This window comes from Primulina tabacum, chromosome 3 (assembly GCF_025594145.1).
Source record: "Primulina tabacum isolate GXHZ01 chromosome 3, ASM2559414v2, whole genome shotgun sequence".
Classification (NCBI taxonomy): domain Eukaryota; kingdom Viridiplantae; phylum Streptophyta; class Magnoliopsida; order Lamiales; family Gesneriaceae; genus Primulina; species Primulina tabacum.
This window is the reverse complement of record NC_134552.1, coordinates 17,599,295-17,619,383: the sequence shown is the minus strand read 5'-3', so window position 1 is coordinate 17,619,383 and position 20,089 is coordinate 17,599,295. Positions and strand designations below refer to the sequence as shown.

At 36.4% G+C, this 20,089-nt stretch overlaps 1 protein-coding gene across 1 annotated transcript; it reads left to right on the top strand.

Moving 5' to 3' along the window:
* Positions 1-7,501: 7,501 nt before the first annotated feature.
* Positions 7,502-12,912, top strand: LOC142540897 (putative linoleate 9S-lipoxygenase 5). Its single transcript, XM_075647354.1, has 9 exons — positions 7,502-7,803; positions 9,420-9,718; positions 9,934-10,174; positions 10,299-10,634; positions 10,716-10,801; positions 10,944-11,051; positions 11,149-11,453; positions 11,551-11,814; positions 12,058-12,912. The coding sequence occupies exons 1-9, from the start codon at positions 7,614-7,616 to the stop codon at positions 12,809-12,811; spliced, it is 2,583 nt and encodes an 860-aa protein (XP_075503469.1). The 5' UTR covers positions 7,502-7,613; the 3' UTR covers positions 12,812-12,912.
* The last annotated feature ends 7,177 nt before the right edge of the window (positions 12,913-20,089 follow it).

Genomic DNA, 20,089 nt, shown 5'->3' with positions numbered 1-20,089 from the left:
TTTTGGAAGATTCTTACAAATCTCCTTTAAATAGACAAGTCCTTCTGTGTGTTCTTTGGTCCATATAAATCTTGGATCTTTTTTCAATAATGGACTAAACACTTTTCTGTGTTTTGCCAGATTTTTTATAAACATCCCAGCAAAATTAACAACTCCCAGAAAACTTTGAAGTTGTTTCTTGTCTTTAAGACTTTCTGGAAAATTCTGCACCTTTTCGACTATGTGGTCTTGCAGAATTATTCCTGACTCATTGATTTCAATTCCGAGGAATTCAATCTTTCTTGTTGCAATGACTGCTTTCTTTTCAGATAAAATCAGTCCTTCTTTTTTACAAACCTTAGAGAAAATATCCAAGTGTTTAACATGTTCATCCATATTTCTAGATGCTATTAGAACATCGTCAATATAAACAAACATAAATTTAAAATAATCTTTAAAAGATTATCCATTTTCCTTTGAAATATCTGAGGTGAATTAGCCAATCCCATTGGTAATACTTCCCAAATATAATGTCCTTGATGTGTGGAGAAATCTGTGAATTTCTTGCTTTCTTCCTGCATCCGAATTTGATAAAATCCAGACTTACAGTCGAACTTAGAGAATATCTTGACGTTGCGTATGCAACTAATCAAGTGTTCTCTACTAGGTATAAAATACCCATCAAACTCCAGAATCTTATTAATTTCTTGATAATTAATAACTAATCTGGGTTTACCTCGTTTTATCTCACCATGATTTCTTACCAGGAAACCTGGACTGCTATATGGTGACATACCTGCTTCGATTAAACCAATGTCCAAATGTTCCTTGATTATAATCTGCATATCCCTTTGATCAATGATATTCATTGGGATATGCTTGCAACGGACAAATTCATATTCTTTACCTTCCTTAATTTTAAGGCAATTTTTGAGTTGATTCCAGTCCCACCATGCCAAGGGATCTTCATTGTAATTTTCTTTGATCCTCTTCTTGACATCTTCCAATGATACCCTAGATTCGAACTCTACTTCATTCGTTTGTAGAGTTATCTTAAGGCATTCTATATCTTCTGGTTGGAGTACTTGATCTGCTCTTAACTGGAGCATTGTTTCTCCAAACCGTCTAGAATATTTCATTTTTGGGTTCAGAAGTTGTCCTGAATCACAATGCTTGCTGCGAAACTGGATCGGCAATTTTCTGTAAAATGCCTCTCGTAGTCTTTGGACTATGATTTTGTGATCACAGGGTGTTGTGAACACTAATCGTCTAGTCTCATTCTCCTGAGTATAGGATTTGAACATTTGTAGGAAATTGTTTCCTAACAATATGTCAGCTCTTGTATCATGAAAATAAATTGGTGATGTTTTCATCTTGTACCAAGGTGTTTGTCCAGCACCGCCAATCATGATTTCGGTCATCTTAATCCTTTTACATAAGATTAAGATTCTTCTGGAAAAATCTCTTCCAGCAATCTTTGGTAATTCTTTTTCCAAATTATTTGGAAAAAGTCCTCGTTTTGCTGTACAGATTCCAGCACCTGAATCAATATGAGCAGCAAAATATTCTGCTTTATATTGTTCATATAACATTTCTACTGGAATATATATGGAGAATGAACTTGTGGTCATTGGATTTTTCAAATCTTATCCTCTGCCATAAACTCCATTCCGTACTCTAGACGTTTACAAGGTTTGTGTTCCTCGAGAAACTCTAGTCCAAGAATCAGTCGATCTGATTCTTTCCCCCTTGAATATGAACTTCCAATTCTCCGATATTAATCAGTCCTTGGTAAGTTCCTATCATCGGTTTTTCCAAATAGTATATTGAATTACAAGGAAATTGATTCCTTTGCTTCGTAATATACTATTTCGACTTCTTTCCAACCTTCTGGGCATCTAAGTTTTCCGATTGTAGAAAAACTTTTCGGCTCCTGTTGGGTTTCTATGACAGGCGTTTTTCCCCACCTGTAACTCGTAATTCTATCTCCCTGAAAAGATAGTCTTCTTGATTCCAATTTAAGACTTTGATTCCTTTGTAGAATCGGTTTGTCTTGTATTTGGATATCTGTTTCCTGTATTAAAGGAAACTCAACTCGTTCTGGATAAATTGCCTGAGCAACTTTCCCGAATATCTCATGTATTTCAATGAACTCGTTTCTAATAAACAACTCGGAATGATGTGTATTAGATAGAGCATATGAAATCTGATAAGTAATATAATATAGTCTATTACCTTCTTTCATCAGCCTCTTTTCATTGAAATTCTGATGTAATGTCAAGGCTCGGCTGAAATCTCGATCTGCTAAGTTGTAGGCTATCCTTGGATAGATTACTCCTACAATCTTTCCTGCACAGAGATTTCCCGAGATAGTTCCCAGTACTGAATCTTGTAGATTCTCCATTCTTTTATCGCATATAGCAATATCAATAGGTGAATCTATCCTTTCTTTGAATGTATCCTTTATCATAATTTGGATTGCTCCAATATGAATCCAGGACATAGTCCTTGCTACTTCTATCTTGAGTTTTTGTAATTCCTCCTTAATCTCTTCGGAAGGAATTAATTGCATCTCCATTCTATTGTCTGTAAGTTCCATAGGGATTGTCGTTTCTCTTCTATAAACTTTATAGATTAGATGATACTTTCTGTTTCTTAGGCCAAGACTTCCTAAGAACTTTTCTACCTGTCCTGCAGAGAATCCTTGATATCTCTATAGACTGGAATTTTCTCTCATGATCCTTTGGACCATGTTATGAGATATTGTTGTCTGGCTGAAAAACCCAGACAAATCTTCACGTGTTTCGTGTCGAAACACCTCGTCTTCAGTCAGATTCCGATTTTGTTCCATCAGATTCTCCCTGACTTAAAACCTCTTCTTCTTCATACATACTTTCATCCGAGGCAAGTGTCCTCGAATCGGTATACCTGAATAAGATCTTGGTAATAAACTACTTCTTCAATATCCGGGGTTGAATCGAAGCGTTTAATACCTCTTTTTTCATTTTCTGGACAGTTGGTCGAGATATGACCTCTTGCTCCACATGTCCAGCAATTACAATCCTTAAAACTTTCATTTGCTCGAGTACGAGCTCTTCTGAAAGTTTTCTTCGTATGTGTTCTTCTTGTGCTTCGAGATGTACTCGATGCCTGGGATGATATCCTACTCCTTGATGGTCCACTTCTTTGTCCAGATTTATAAGATTTGGCTTTCTGTCTGGACCAAACAGTTTTTGGTTTCCAAGAACTTCTTTCACTTCGAGCATAAAGATAAGTCCTAAAACTTTTCGTCTTATGCTTCTGTGGTTTACTTCCAATAATTGTTGGAAGATCATTCTCTTTACAACACAAAGAAGTTCTTTTATTGATACTCCTTAAGCATTTGTAATTCTTTTGTAATGCTGCCATGTGACACCATTCTGCCAATATTCTTTTAAGAGAAGAGGCTCTTCTTGCCAATGTATCTGGATTTCCAGGTACATATTCCCTTATGAGCATTTCTCACCAGGGACTTGGCATCTTTGCGAAGAAAAGCTGCATAGCTATATCTTCTTCGACTCCTGAATTTCATCTATATTTAGTGAATAACATGATGTATTCATCCACTAAACATATATCATGTAATTCAAGACTATACAGAGCTTGAGTATATTTTTTCATCTTCTCTGTATCTTGACTGTTAAAATAGTCTACCCCTATATATTATGCTTTAAATAGGGTAGCCATTTTTCCGGCTATCTCGCTCAGAGATTCTCCGGTCAGGACTGACTCTTTCATTTATAATGAAATCATGTCCCAAGCAATCTTTACTGATCCTATAAGAGTCATTTCTAGAAGTTTAATGAATCATTCTTTGTTGAGATCAAGTGTTCCTGCTGCGATTCTCATAGCAGATGTCCAATCATCTATGAGATCTTCTCTGTTTTTGAAATCTAATACATCATGGTTAAGCATAACCCCATAAGGATGTATCGGATCTAAAACAGTTTTCCCATAGGGTGTTTGGTGCAAGGGAATTTGATTTTTTCTTGTCCTTGTTCCCGCTGGGTGTGATCCTCCACCAGTATGGAAATCAGATTGAGATTCTCTCATGTTAACATTCTGAGATCTCACACTTTCCCTTGGTGGTTCCTGAGTAGATGACCAGGTTATAGCAGGTATTTCACCTCCTGCCGTGTTCATCTTTAGATCTACAACTTTGAGATTTACGATAAATTCCGCAAGCTCTTGTAGATCCTCCAGACCAATCCTATCTAAAGTTATCATCAGATAAATTTCTTTTCTGAGACAGATTTAATTAGATTGATCATCTTTTCTTCTTCAGTTAATGGTTTTGACACCACTCCGGCCTTCCCTTGTTGATGTAACAAAGGTTCGGTGCCAAATGATGGTGGTAACCATCCTCCTGAAGTTATTTTACTAGAACCTGGTTGTTGTTCTAGTTTCTGAATTCTTGTTTGAATATCCTTTAATATTCCAAGAATTTCTTCCTGTGTTTTAAGGATTTTTTCAACTCGTTGGGGTACAAAATATAGCATGTTGCCATAATTTTGTACAGTTTTCTGGATTTTTCTAAGATCTAAAGAGAGCTTAGATGAATCTGGTACTATCTCCAGAAACTTATTTGCTTGAATCATAAGTTTACCTGAGAATTTACCTGAGGATGCTGATGCTTCATTTTCTGGTTCTGATATCTAACAATAGTTAGATGAACTTGTGTCTATTCCAAAATATTGGAATAAATCTTGTAAATTATTTTTCTCGAACATAATTTCGGATTCATAATTTTTTCAAAATTCTCCTCCTCAAACATTTTAGTTTCTTCATAATAATAAATCATGTGTTTGAAATAAATCAACCTTAAGCTTTGATACCATTTTCGGGAGCGCGGGGATCAATTAAAATCAAATAGGGAATAAGGGTAATTTTGTCAATTTTATGGTATTAGGGAGTTTAAAGAAAGGTTTTGGTGTGTAGGGAGTTTGGGTAAAGTTGAGTTTAGGTTTGGAGAGTTATGTGCAATTTACCCTAAATTTAATAATTTTCCAAATATATCATAAATAAGAAGGTTTTTCAAAATAAAATATAATATAATATTAGAATAAACAAATAAAAAGGCTCTCTGATCTAATATAATATTTATTAGAATTTTATTTCTCTTGGATTAAGTAAATATATTAAAAAAATATGAAATTCAGAAAATAATATGGAAGCATTTCATTTGCACATTTTATTCCTTTAATGAATATCTACTAATTCTAAATATAAGATATTATAATCATTAATCATAAAACCAGTAATGTTGCAAAAAACGTATCGATGAAAAGGAAAAAAAGATTATTATTTCACTTTAATAATTAAATATTACATGATTAGGTCTTTTATGATATAGTCTCTATTATATTATATATATATATATATATATATATATATATAAATTTCTGAAATAAAAAATAATATTTTTTCATGAGTGATCCAAATAGGAGATCCGTTTTACAAAATTGATTCGTAAGACCGTCTCAGAAAAGTTTTTGTGTATATATTTATATAAATGAGACATGTCGATCTAGCTTATATCTATAGTAAAAAAATCAATATTTTGGATAAAATATAATATTTTTTCATATGTCGAGTTGAATCGAAAATTCGTATCACAAAATTTACCGTGAAACAAACTCATAAGAATTTATATGACAAAATTTCTTGCACAAACAAGGAATCTTTTTACCTCTTGGTCTTTTGTTGTTAATCTTTTTTCTCAAATTTAATCATTCTTATTTTCCCATATATTATTTTTTCATCGATCGTCTCCTTTCGAAAACAACAAATCGATTAAAGTCATACTTTCGATTGCCACAAGTTGCAAGTTAGTACAATTCTGTGAAGATGATTGTCGAGGAACAATATTTTTTCTTGTCGACAGAGTGATCAAACCGTAACTATTAGACTAGTGAACGATATTTGGTTAAAGTATTATTCACAACTTTATTTTTTGAAATAATTATTTTTACGAAATTATTCCCGGATTAGCTTTGTCCACGTATATTTTACGCAGGTTTAAGTCAATTAATCCCAATCATAATCAAACTGCGTACTTTTCAATTAGACCATGTTTTACCAAAAAAATATTAAAAAAAAATTAACACGCTTAGCTTTAATATTGAATATTTAATGACTAAATAATTTTATAAGATGATTTATTCGTCCTGTCGACATAATTTCGCGAAAATCAAACATTTTCATAAAATTTTATGATTTATTATCTTTCGTACATAATTATTAATACATTAAATATGATATACGTAATACGTCTGTTGGTAATTGTAAAAATCTAATTTTATTCAATAATCTAATCTCACTAACTTCACGCGTTAGAAATTAGGAGCGCGCCGGTCATTATATTTTACATAAAAAAAATTATGATTGATGATAATTCTGTAATTCAATTTTTTTAAATCATAAATAAATACGAACATTGTAAATGTTTTGATTAAAAAAAATAATATTATTGAAGGGCACTTAAGAAAAAGTTATTAAACTTTTGACATGAAAGTTTTGTCGCAGAAACAAGTATTGCAGTTTTTTTTTTTTAAATCGTGATAAAAAAAATTTAATTTATGATTTTTTTATTTAAATTATTTTGATCAAGTTTTTATAACAGTAATTTTCGGGGAAATAATTAATTAACTAATTCATATTCATACATGAAATGGATTCCAAATAAAATAAAATAAAACAATTCATTTTTCCCATGAAGTTATAACTATACTATATATAATATTTGAGCTATAATAGAGACATAATATTTTACTCTCCTTATTTCTGTTTTTCCCAATGAAAAATTCAAAACGAATATTAAAAACAAAAAATAAAAAATAAATTCTATTTTAATTTTTTAACATCAAAATATTTTTAACAAGAGTAGCTATGTATAAAAGAAATATACTGGACATGCAAACAACGTGTATACACATGAGCTAATATATATAATTGAAGGAATATCTTGTTTACGAGGCAAAAATTTGTGTGAGACGGTCTCACGGGTCGTATTTTGTGTCTCTTATTTGGGTTATCCATGAAAAGTATTACTTTTTATGCTAAGAGTATTACTTTTTATTGTGAATATCGGTAGGGTTGATCCGTCTCACATATAAATATTCGTGATACCGTCTCACAAGAGACCTACTCCTTGTTACAATTAGATCTTGAACTCGATATTGATCGAAACCCGAGAAGTCGTCCCACGTTAACGAATAAGCAATCGGTCCGCCAAGTGATATTCTTTTTTAAGTACAAAAGAGAAGGAAAGATTGGAACCCTAATCTTGAAACCGAACAGTAACAAACCCGGTCTCCTCCCCCAAGGCGAAAAGAATTGACAAAACAAATATAACAGTGAAAATCTGGTACGCCAAATTTGAACAAGACCGAGTAAAATGCTGACACCTTCCAAGCTGCCTACGTTTTTTTGGCGAGTGGATTTATGCATATAAATATAAGCACCCCGAGCTGCTCCAATACCACATTCTTTTGCAAATTCTTGAATCATATATCTCTAAAGTTTATCGATAATATTCTCAAATTATTAGGTTTTGAATATTTTTTCTTAAAAATTTCTTGACTGATATATAAAAAATGGGTATTCTAAATTTGTTGATCGTGGAAAATGAAGTCGAGAAGCAGAAGAAGAAGATACAAGGGAAAGTAGTGTTGATGAAAAAGAATGTGTTGGATTTCGTAGATTTCAGTGGTTCGATTGTTGATAGAGTTGATGAATTACTTGGGAAAAAAGTATCTCTGCAGCTCATTAGTTCTACTCACTTGGGTATATTTATTCATTCAATCATTCGCTGTTTTATTGTCTTTTAACTAATAATACTTTTGGTTCTTCTTCCATTTTTTGGTCGGGAAGGGTTTGTTAATTACACTCGATCTTGAACTCGAGATTTCGTTTCAAACTTCATCTTCTTGGTTTTTGATAATATATTACTTTGAATATGTATGTTAAAACTAAATTTGATTTTTGTGCCAGTAAGCTTGATTTCGAAGCATAAGGAGTAAAAATATAATGTTATGTTAGATATTTGAGATAATTGATTTTAAATTTATTATTCTAAATTCATTTCAAAATTTATAATAGATTCGAGATACATATGAGATGATATTACTTCAATATATCATTCAAATCCTTTTCCGAATCAAATTCATTCGTTTCAAATCAAATTTTTCCATCTAAACGCGACTGAATTTTACCTTCCTTCCTTGCACACATATTATACTAATCTCTATAATTTATTTTTTTATTTTTATTTTTGTTGACAGTAATTATATATTACCATCTTCCTTTGGAGTCTTTTTAATTTCCTACCAAACCCATAATAATTGACTTAAATGCTCATTGGCCGATTATAACAAGTAAATAGTAAAAGAGTAGTCTCTTGCATGTGAAACGGTCTCACGAATCTTTATATGTGAAACGGATCACCCCTACCGATATTCACAATAAAAAGTAATATTTTTTCATGGATGACCCAAATAAGAGATCTGTTTCACAAAATACGATCCGTGAGAGCGTCTCACACAAATTTTTGTCATAGTAAAATAACTTCGAGTCTCGTACTAAAACGAAGAATGAAATATCTATTGTTTCATAACGAGATTGACGTACAAAGTTATAACAACTCTACCCATTAACCATTTTATATATTATTGTCTCGTCCAAATTTGGCGTGCTTGTATAATTTTTTTAAAATTATTTATTATTTATTCAAAATTTTATACTTAATTTAATTTATATTATGAAATCGATGATAATATTATAGTTGAAATTTTACTGTGATAAAAACTATTTTATGATTTAGCGCATATCGTATATGTACGCGGTATATAATACGTCGGAAATTATAATACATAGAAAAAATTAAAAATATTGAGAAAGTTTCGGGGCTTTCACTATCAACGACGTTGGTGAAATGGAAAAAACTGGCATTTCCTGTAATATTATTAATTCAAGTACGTACTCTGCAATATTTTTTACTACTTTTTATAAAACTAATTGTTTTTTTTCTGTCTATTATATAATTTTTATCCTTGACCATTTCAGATAGGTCCCGACCAAAGTCAGAGAATTTTTTTAAGAAATAAAACACTTGCTCCAAAAATCCACCTGAGTATTCAATAAAAGCCAATTTTTTAGTATTTTTTATGTGAAACTAAAATTTAGAGAGTATATTAAATTCAGAACTTTTGAGATGATTTTTTTTTGGTAAAAAATTCATGATTAATTAGAATAAAAATTTTTCTAGGATGATTTTTTGGTAAATTTCATGATTATGGTTTTTCTATAAATATAAAAAAATTAGATTATTAGTGATATGGTCATTTTGTGGTCATTCCATAATACCATGGAAGATTATTCTTCATAAAATACTTGCAATGCAGATCATAATCATGAATTGAAAGGGAAGTTGGGTGCCGCGGCGCACTTGGAAAAGTGGATCACGAATATCACGTCTCCGACGCTACAGGATTCGACATTCGACGTCACGTTCGACTGGGAAGAAGAAGAGTTCGGCAGGCCAGGGGCATTTATCATCAACAATTTTCATCACACTGAGTTTTACCTAAAGACACTTACTCTAGACCATGTCCCTGGACATGGAACTATCCACTTTGTTTGCAACTCTTGGGTTTACCCAGCTCACAAATACAAAACACCCCGTGTCTTCTTCTCCAATCAGGTATATATCCCATGATTACTTTTTTTGGGACCACATGCATGCAATATTGCATCAGTTTTGGATCATATGTTAGTTGAAAATCGCAGTTTTTTTGTATGATCGAATTTCTCGAATATATATAAATATATAATAGTATAGTTTGCATGGATTCATACTTTTGTGTGTTGCTTGTATTTGGTAAATGCATATTAATTAGTTTACATATTCTTGTTCAGAGCTATCTTCCTGGTGAAACACCAGCATCACTAGAACATTACAGGAAACAAGAGCTATTGACCTTGAGGGGAGATGGAAGTGGTGAACTCCAGGAATGGGACAGGGTATATGATTATGCCTACTACAATGACTTGGGTGATGCAGACAGGGGTCAAGATTACGCTCGACCGGTTCTCGGGGGATCCTCCGAATATCCGTACCCTCGGAGGGGAAGAACAGGCAGGCCTCCTGCAAACACAGGTTACCCATCATTTAATTGATATTATAAAAAATTTACTTTACCTGTGACATAGTTTCTGATATAGCGACAGACACAATATTTCTTGAAAGTTGGCATTAATTTAAGATCTTTTCTTGATGGCAGATCCTAGTTCCGAGAGCAGGATCCCACTGCTTGCTAGCTTGAGCATATACGTTCCGAGGGACGAGCGGTTCGGTCACTTGAAGATGTCTGATTTTCTTGCTCATGGGCTGAAATCCATTTCACAGGTGCTTCTACCCGAGTTGACAAATATACCCGACAGCGTGCATAACGAGTTCGATAGCTTCGAGGATGTTCTTGACCTGTACGAAGGTGGAATCAAGCTGCCAAATGACCATCTGCTAAATGATACTAACAACCCCTTGGAGTTTCTCAAGGAGTTTCTGCCCACCGACGGCGAGGGACTCTTTAAATTTCCAATGCCGCAGGTGATCAAAGGTACGGTATTCAAATATTTACTCAGAAAATTGGTCATTAAGTTGTCATGTTTTTAATTTTCGTCACCTAAACTTGTCACAGAGGATAAATGGGCATGGAGGACGGATGAAGAATTTGCAAGAGAAATGCTGGCAGGAGTCAATCCTGTCATAATCACTCGTCTCACGGTAATTTGTTACCTTAAACAAATCACTCCCTTTCAATAAATTTTCGTATCAGTGTGTAATTATATTTTGTCCGTATGAAATTGATAAAAATAAATTAATCTTTGCTCTCTATATTTCAACGAAATCTTTTTGATGTTTGCAGGAGTTTCCTCCCACAAGCAAGCTGGACCCAAAAGTCTACGGGGATCAAACGAGTAAAATAACACCAGATCATATTCGTGATCAATTAGATGGGCTCACTATCGATCAGGTAATATTCAAATAGATGGAAATTGAGTCTTGTGAATCTATCTGTTTGCATTCTTGGAAAAAAAAGTACGATGAATTTTGTGTAATTTCACAAACAGGCAGTCCAGGCAAACAGATTGTACATCCTGAATCACCACGACTCTCTCATGCCGTATATAAGGCGGATCAACATGACCACGACGAAAACGTATGCAACGAGAACTCTACTTTTCTTGCAAAGCGACGGGCGTTTGAGGCCGTTAGCGATTGAGCTGAGCTTACCACATCCTGATGGTGACCAGTTTGGTGCCATTAGCAAAGTATGCACTCCAGCTAAAGATGGTGTCCAAAGTTCTATTTGGCAATTGGCCAGAGCCTATGTCACAGTTAATGACTCCGGAGTCCATGAGCTCATCAGCCACTGGTAATATACAATCTTTGGTGAAAAATTAACAAATGAAAAATATATTTTTTAGTATTTTTTGATGTGAAGTAATTTGTTCCTATATATTTATATACAGGTTACATACACATGCTGTGATCGAGCCATTTGTTATTGCTGCAAATAGGCAGCTAAGTGTGCTTCATCCCATCTACAAGCTTCTGCATCCTCACTTCCGTGACACCATGAACATCAACGCTTTCGCGAGACAAATCTTGATCAATGCCGGTGGAATCGTTGAAACCACTGTTTTCCCAGCCAAGTATGCTATGGAGATGTCTTCTGTGCTTTACAAGGATTGGGTTTTCCCCGATCAAGCCCTTCCAGTTGACCTAGTGAACAGGTGAGTGTAAAGTAATCGACAGCTTTTTAAGACAGAACACGCAGAGTCAAATATTATTTTATTATACTACTCTAATCGAGCGTGAACATAGTTTTAATACATTTTTGAGCCGTTTGAGAATTAAATTCGAGCTCAAAATAAATCTCTAAGCTTGACAAAATTTACGCTTAAAATCGTTTCATTTCGAGCTTCAAGACAGGTTTTCGATTCTTTACATGACATGAGCACTTGCATTTACTGCAGAGGAATGGCAGTGGAAGACACAGATTCACCACTCGGCATTCGTTTATTACTCGAAGACTATCCATATGCCGTGGATGGACTCAAAATCTGGTCAGCCATAGAATCATGGGTTGAGGAATACTGCAACTTGTACTACGAATCAGACGAGGCTATTCGGAAAGACACCGAGTTACAATCATGGTGGAAGGAGGTGAGGGAAAAGGGACATGGCGACAAGAAAAGCGAGCCCTGGTGGCCTAAAATGGAGACTCGAAAGGAGCTTATAGACTCCTGCACCACCATCATATGGTTGGCATCCGCCCTTCACGCGGCCACAAATTTCGGTCAGTACCCTTATTCCGGTTACCTCCCTAACCGGCCTACCATAAGTCGACGTTTCATGCCCGAGCCGGGAAGCCCCGAATACGATGAGCTGTGCTCCAACCCTGACAAGGTATTCTTGAGAACGGTCACGGCTCGGCTTGAGACATTGCTCGGTATCGCGATCATCGAAATTTTGTCGAGGCATTCCTCGGATGAGATATATCTTGGACAGAGAGACAACCCCGAATGGACGGAAGATGCACGCGCTCTCGAAGCTTTCGCGAAATTCGGCAACAAGTTAACTCAAATAGAGAAGCAAATCATAAAAATGAATGAAGATGAGAGGTGGAAGAATAGGGTTGGACCCGTGAACATGCCATACACTTTGCTCTACCCTACTAGTGAAACCGGAATCACTGGCAAAGGGATTCCCAATAGTGTGGCAATTTGAAAGTTTGTCAAAAATGGAGCTCATGCTCTTGCTATATTAATTAGTTCAAATTTGTATGTCGAAATCTACTTTCAAATTTATTTGGAAAATTGTTGATAACTGCATTATTGTATTTATTTCTTTGTAACTTATCACTTGTATCTATTCGTTTAAACAATAAAATAACGTAATAATATTTAATTTTATAATGTTATAGTCAATCAAATTCTGTCACGCCCCGGGACGGGGTTGGTTGACACCGGCGTTGCTCTCAAATTCACATTCGAAAACAACAAGCCTCAAAAATACAGAATTCAAAAACCAGTCTTTTATTCATAATACTTTATATTCAATGTCTGATACAACTCAATTAATAATGTTTTACAGCGGAAAGGTAAAACCAGAAATATAATGTCTGAACAGATGCAGCGGATATAAATTATAAATCAGAATTGAAAACAACGATCTTCATCACCAGCCCCAAAATTGAATCTGCTCTTCTTCTTCTAACTTTTCTTCATCGTTCTTATCTGAGATGTGTTTGGTGGGTGAGTGATATGGTTGTCACTCAGTAAGCAGGGGCGGGAATAACTCCCAGTTTTCGAAATCGTTTTCAACAGAAACAGTAATACAATAATATACAGAAACTTATATTTTCAGAACAGTAATCAGAACTCAGATATCACAGGTTTCAGAACAGAAATCACAATTAGTAAGCACTGAGCACGTTAGTGAATTTCATGGCTAAACTGATATAAGTCCCCTATATGTTCTCTCCTCTAAGGGGTGAGGCCAGAATCAGAATCAGAATTCAGAAGTGTTCAAAATATATATTCCTACCATTAGTTCACTAGGGAGTTTAAGTGCTTCAAAATCATATATCAGAAATCAAACATACAGAACTGAACTTTAAAACAGAATTATCAAACGGATTTCAAGATATTTATATATAAGCCCACTTACCGTAATTTGCTAGAGTTTTTCGGTTGAAGTCTGGAAATCTGCTTGCCTCGCTACTGGATTTTACAGCTTCGAAAAATGCATTCTCTTAGCTCTAATTTCAAGTGATAACTCAAGATTTTGGTAACATCAATTCAGAGATTGAGGGTGCTATTTATAGGCCAAAATATGACTGTTAGCCTTCCAATTAATGACCATAATCTGCCATTAACAGCCTTTATTCCATGTTAAATGCTTCAGTTACAAGTCCTGAGCAGAACCAGTAGCTATCTGCTTGAATCTCGCTACTGAACTCTTCTGCTGCTGGAATTGTTAGCTTCTGCTGAAATTTGCTAGCTGCTGCTACTGCTGGAATTTCAGGTTCTCACATCCCTCCCTCCTTATGAGAAGTTTCGTCCTCGAAACTTGGCTATGCATGATCTTCAAAGAGATAAGGGTATTGTGCTTGCATCTTTTCTTCCAACTCCCAAGTAGCTTCTCTTTCGGTATGGTTGGACCATTGTACTTTGACATATGGAATAGTTCGTCGTCTCAGTACTTGGTCTTTGTTATCCACAATTCGAATTGGAATCTCTTCATATTTCAGTCCTTCATTTAAATTTCCCTCAACCAACAGTGGTCCAGCTTCAAGAATATGAATAGGATCAGAAATATATCTCCTCAGCTGCGAAACGTGGAATACATTGTGAATTCTTGACATGTCGGGTGGAAGTGCTAATCTATAAGCAAGTGTTCCCACTTTCTCAAGAATTTCAAATGGTCCGACGTATCTGGGATTCAGTTTCCCAGCCTTATTGAATCGGATTACACCCTTCATGGGTGACACTTTCACATATGCCTTTTCTCCAACTTCAAATTCCACGGGTCGTCTTTTCTGATCAGCCCAGCTTTTCTGTCGATCTTGTGCAGCTTTTAATCTCTCCTTGAAAAAAAGCGACTTTATCCACTGTTTCTTGGATCATTTCGGGTCCAACAATGGCTTTTTCCCCTACCTCATCCCAATACAGTAGCGATCGACACTTTCGTCCATACAGAGCTTCGTATGATGCCATTTCAATACTGCTGTGGTAACTATTATTGTACGCGAACTCAATTAAGGGCAGATGTTCGCTCCAATTACCACTGAAATCTAGAGCACATGCTCTCAGCATATCTTCTAGAGTTTGAATTGTCCTCTCTGTTTGGCCATCGGTCCGAGGGTGATATGCCGTACTAAGAGTAACCTTAGTCCCCATAGCTTGTTGAAAGCTCTTCCAAAATCGAGATGTAAATTTATGATCTCTGTCTGATAGTATGCTAGCTGGTACTCAATGTAATCGCACGATCTCGTTCATGTACAAGGTGGTTAGCTTGTCCAAATTATAATTCATGCGGACATGTAAGAAATGCGCAGATTTTGTGAGTCTATCTACGATTACCCATATTCCGTCATGACCTTGTCTCGTCTTTGGTAAACCCACTACGAAATCCATAGAAATATGCTCCCATTTCCATTCTGGAATTTCTAGAGGTTGCAGAAATCCTCCAGGTCTTTGGTGCTCTGCCTTGACTTGCTGGAATACGTAACACTTGGAAACAAATATCGCCACGTCTTTCTTGATTCCAATCCACCAAAAATTTTTCTTCAAATCTCTGTACGTATTGGTACTGCCAGGATGGACTGAAAATTTCGACTTATGTGCCTCAGACATTATTTCTTGCCGAAGGTTATCGATGTTTGGTACGCACAATTGTCCTTTCATCCACAAGATTCCTTTGTTATCCGATTCGAAATCGGGTGATTTCCCTTCTTTAACTTGCTCTTTTAGTTTCATCAAAGCGGAATCTCTATCATGACTTATCTTGATTGTCTCTCGAAGACATGGTTTTGCTGAAAGTGAGGTCAGGATTGCCTTACTCATATTCTTTCGACTTAAAGCATCTGTTACCTTGTTGGCTTTGCCTGGATGGTAGCTTATCGTCAAGTCATAATCCTTCAGGAGTTCAATCCACCGTCTTTGTCTCATATTTAGTTCTTTTTGAGTGAACAAATACTTGAGACTTTGATGATCGGTGTAAATCTCGCACTTGGCTCCATAAAGATAATGTCTCCAAATTTTTAGTGCGAATACCACTGCAGCTAGTTCGAGGTCGTGTGTTGGGTAATTCTGTTCATACGGCTTCAACTGCCTTGACGCGTATGCAATCACCCTTCCCTCTTACATGAGTACACATCCTAAACCTTCTTTAGATGCATCACTGTAGATGGTGAAGTCTTTGCCTTCAGTTGGCAATACCAACACTGGTGTAGAGGTAAGTTTCCTCTTCAAAGTCTCGAAGCTTTTCTCACAATCTTCACTCCATTGAAATTTAGAGTTCTTCTGTATGAGTTTGGTGAGGGGTATTGCTATTGAAGAGAATCCTTCAACAAATTTTCGATAATAGCTTGCTAGTCCCAAGAAGCTTCGAATTTCTGTCACATTCTTTGGTCTAGGCCAATCTGAGATTGCCTCTACTTTCTTAGGGTCCACAGATACTCCTGCTGCTGATATTATGTGTCCCAAGAATGCGACGCTATCTAGCCAGAATTAACATTTTTTAAACTTGGCGTAAAGTTCTTTTTCTCTCAGCGTCTGGAGGGTGAGACGAAGATGTTCTTTGTGGTCTTCCTCACTTGGCGAGTATACCAGGATATCGTCGATGAATACCACAACAAACTTGTCAAGAAATGGTTTGAACACCCTATTCATGAGATCCATGAATACTGTCGGAGCGTTTGTTAACCCAAATGACATTACTATGAACTCATAGTGTTCATACCTTGTTCTGAATGCTGTCTTCGGAATATCATCTTTCTTGACCTTGAGTTGGTGGTAGCTTGATCTTAAGTCGAGCTTGGAAAAGACTGAAGCTCCTTTGAGTTGGTCAAACAGGTCATCTATCCTTGGAAGCGGATACTTGTTTTTGATTGTGATCTTATTCAGCTCTCTGTAATCAATACACATCCTCATGCTTCCGTCCTTCTTCTTTACAAATAGGACATGAGCTCCCCACGGAGATGCGCTTGGTCGGATTTGCTTCTTATTCAACAATTCTTGAAGTTGCTCTTTGAGTTCTTTCAACTCTGCCGGAGCCATTCGGTATGGTGCTTTTGAGATTGGTGTAGCATTGGGCACTAAATTAATCTCGAATTCCACCTCGCGGTCGGGAAGTTCGCCAGGAAGTTCTTCGGGAAATACATCCGGAAATTCTTGTACTACCGGAATCTCTTCTAAGGTAAGTGTGGTTTCTTTCTTTACCTCGCTTAACATAGCTAGGTAAACTTCTTCTCCACTTTTTATGGCATTCCAAGTTTGAGACGCAGAAAGAAGAGTCTTTCGTTCTTTTGTCTTACCATGAAATAAAAGTTTCTCTTGGTGTGGAGCTTGGATGGTTTCCGTCTTTCTATGACAGTCTACTAAAGCATGATTCTTGGCTAACCAATCCATTCCAAGAATTACATCGAATTCCACCATGTTTAGTTGAATCAGGTTTGCCTTGAAGTTCTGATCTTCTATGAGAACACTAATATCCCGATATAGAGTACGAGTTTCTAAAATTTGATTTGCAGGAGTTGCTACTCTATATGGTTCTTCTAAGTCATCAGGCTTAGCTCCTAACTTCTTGGCAAATCTTTTAGATATGAATGAAAGCGTAGCACCAGAATCAAATAACACATAAGCAGGTATATTATTGATTAGAATGGTACCAACTACAACATCATTTGAGTTGTCGGCCTCTTCTTGAGTGATAGCATAAACTCGAGCATTTGGCTTGTTCTCCTTATGCTTGTTTGGAGTTGTTCCTCATGCTGGTCCATTCCTTGGATCTGGAAGAGGACATTGAGCAATGCGATGGTCCATCTTTCCACAACGGAAACAAGCTCCAGAATTCCTACAACATTCACCGGTTTGTGTGAATCCGCAAGTTTTGCACTTGACTCCTTCTTTGCTTGGTTGAGAAGAAGTGGTTCTTTTGGATGAGGCACTGGTAAATTGATTGCTTGAAAACCTAGGCCTCTTGAATTGCTGGCCCGGTTGGTACTGAATTGGCTGAGGACGTTTGAGTTTGTTCTCACCTTCACGCCTCTTAATGTCATTCTCAGCTCTGATGGCGGCTCCCATCAATTCATCAAAACTAGTGGGCTCGATAACGACAAGAGCAGATTGAATACGGGTGTTCAATCCCTTCTTGAAGCGATGAATCTTCAAGGCCTCGTCTCCCATGATGGTTGGGGAGTAAGTTCCCAATGAGTGAAACTTGGACGAATACTCCACCACTGTCATGTTTGGTTCTTGAACCAAGCTTTCAAATTCTGACAGCTTCTGCACTCGAACTGCTGTCGGGAAGTACTGCCTCGGGAATGCCTCTTGAAACCTTTGCCAGGTGATAGGTCCTGCCCTTATCATAGCTGGTGAGACTCATTCCCACCATTTGACTGCTTTATCCACAAGAAAAGGTGTAATCACATCTACCTTGACCCCTTGTGGAACCTCAAGTAGTCGAAGATGGTTCTCCACCTCCTTCATCCATTTTGTCCGACCTCAGGATCGGAGCTTCCATCGAAGTTAGGGACTCTTGCTCTTCGGAGAGCCTCATAGTGCTGTTTCGTCCCATTCTGAGCTGGAGGTGGCGGTGGTGGCTGATTAGCATTAGGGTTGACCAACCCTTGTAGCGTGGTTGCCACAATCGTGGCTATAGCCATCAAGTCTACTTGACTGAGGCCAACCGCTGATAGTTGCTGTGCATCTTCGTCATTACGGTTGTTGTTACGGTTGTTATAACGAGGGTTGCGGTTGTTTCTCACAGGTCGTCCGTCCATTTCCTACAATTATGAAAGTTCTAAGGTTGATGACAGAATAGAGACTAAACAAAGGAAGCACGATGATAGAGTAATTGTTCAAAATTTAAATAAGAAACCAATGGATAGAATAAATTTTATTGATTTCTACAAAAGTGCAATTACAACTGAATTTCGAAAATTAGAACAGAAATGCAAATGGAACAAGTGTCATTACAAAGAAAACTACTACTGAAGTTCTAATCTATCACTTCTCCTAATCCCAAATCCATAGGATCCTCTTCGATTTCTTCATCTTCTTCGGGATCATCCTCAGGTTCATCTTGGTTGGCTATTACTGCTTGTAGGTGTTCAATATGACCATGCAGAACTACATTCTGTTCACTAATAACTTCAACAGTACTCTGCAACTCATGAATCTGTGCATCAGTCTGTACACTATACTGATTATGCTGGTGCACGAGTTGGTATTTTGATCCTTGAGTATTTGGATCTTCTCAACTAGTGTATCACGTAACTCGATGAATTCTGCCACAGTCTCTTGGGAGGTCTCAAACTCTTCTTGAGTCTTTCTATTTCTCTCTTCTGCTTCATGCAGATAGTGAGCATAACGTTGAACATCAATTTTGAAGTGTTCTGCTCGACGTTCTAAGTCATCTTTGTCCAGCTCTAGGCAGTAGTTATGTTCTTTTAGTTTCTCTAACTTCCTCTCTAAGCTTTTAATGTAGCTACTCTGGTCAGCCATATCCTACATCCTAAAACAAGAGAGTGAAGGCTCAGAAACGATATCAAGAATACAAGTCGAACTATAGACAATTACTGGAATTAACAGAATCAGTATGCCTATAACATTTAATAGAAGAAAATGGCTCAAAAATTTTCGGTCTCAGAATGGCGTGAAAATTTTACTAAAAATCCTTCACATCAAGAACATGAAGTGTACCAAATTTGGTGCAAAAATATTGAGCCGTTTGGAAATGAAAATTCCTCAAAGTTTAAAAAATCTGGAAAATTTTACGGAAATGATGATATCCCTATCTAAACGAAGGATTTTGAGGTTCGTCGGCAGGTGCTAAAATGATTAAATTGTTCTAGGATAGGTTTTCCTCGTCGAGATCTTTTCAACACCTACTTTTAATAGTAAAAATTCCTCCTGGATCAAAAGTTATGGCCGTTTGAAGTTTGCGCGAAAAACACCTCAACTTCCATGCCCTTTGCAAGGTCTACTGCATGCGCCTGCTGGAATACACTATCTACTGCAATTCTGATGCTTCTGCAATCAGTCTGCTGCTTTTCCAGCACTGTTAGAACCAATTTGCTGCATTCCGAGTCTACTGACCCAGTCTTCCGCATTCATATCTACTGGTTTCCCTCTACTGGTTATGGTTTCGGGCTACTGGTTTTGGGTCTACTGATTTTTTTTTTCTACTCATCTCGGACATGCTGCTTATTTCAGACATGCTACTGAAACAATCAGAGCTCTACTGTATTCTGATTTGTTTCCCTACTGATTTTTCTAA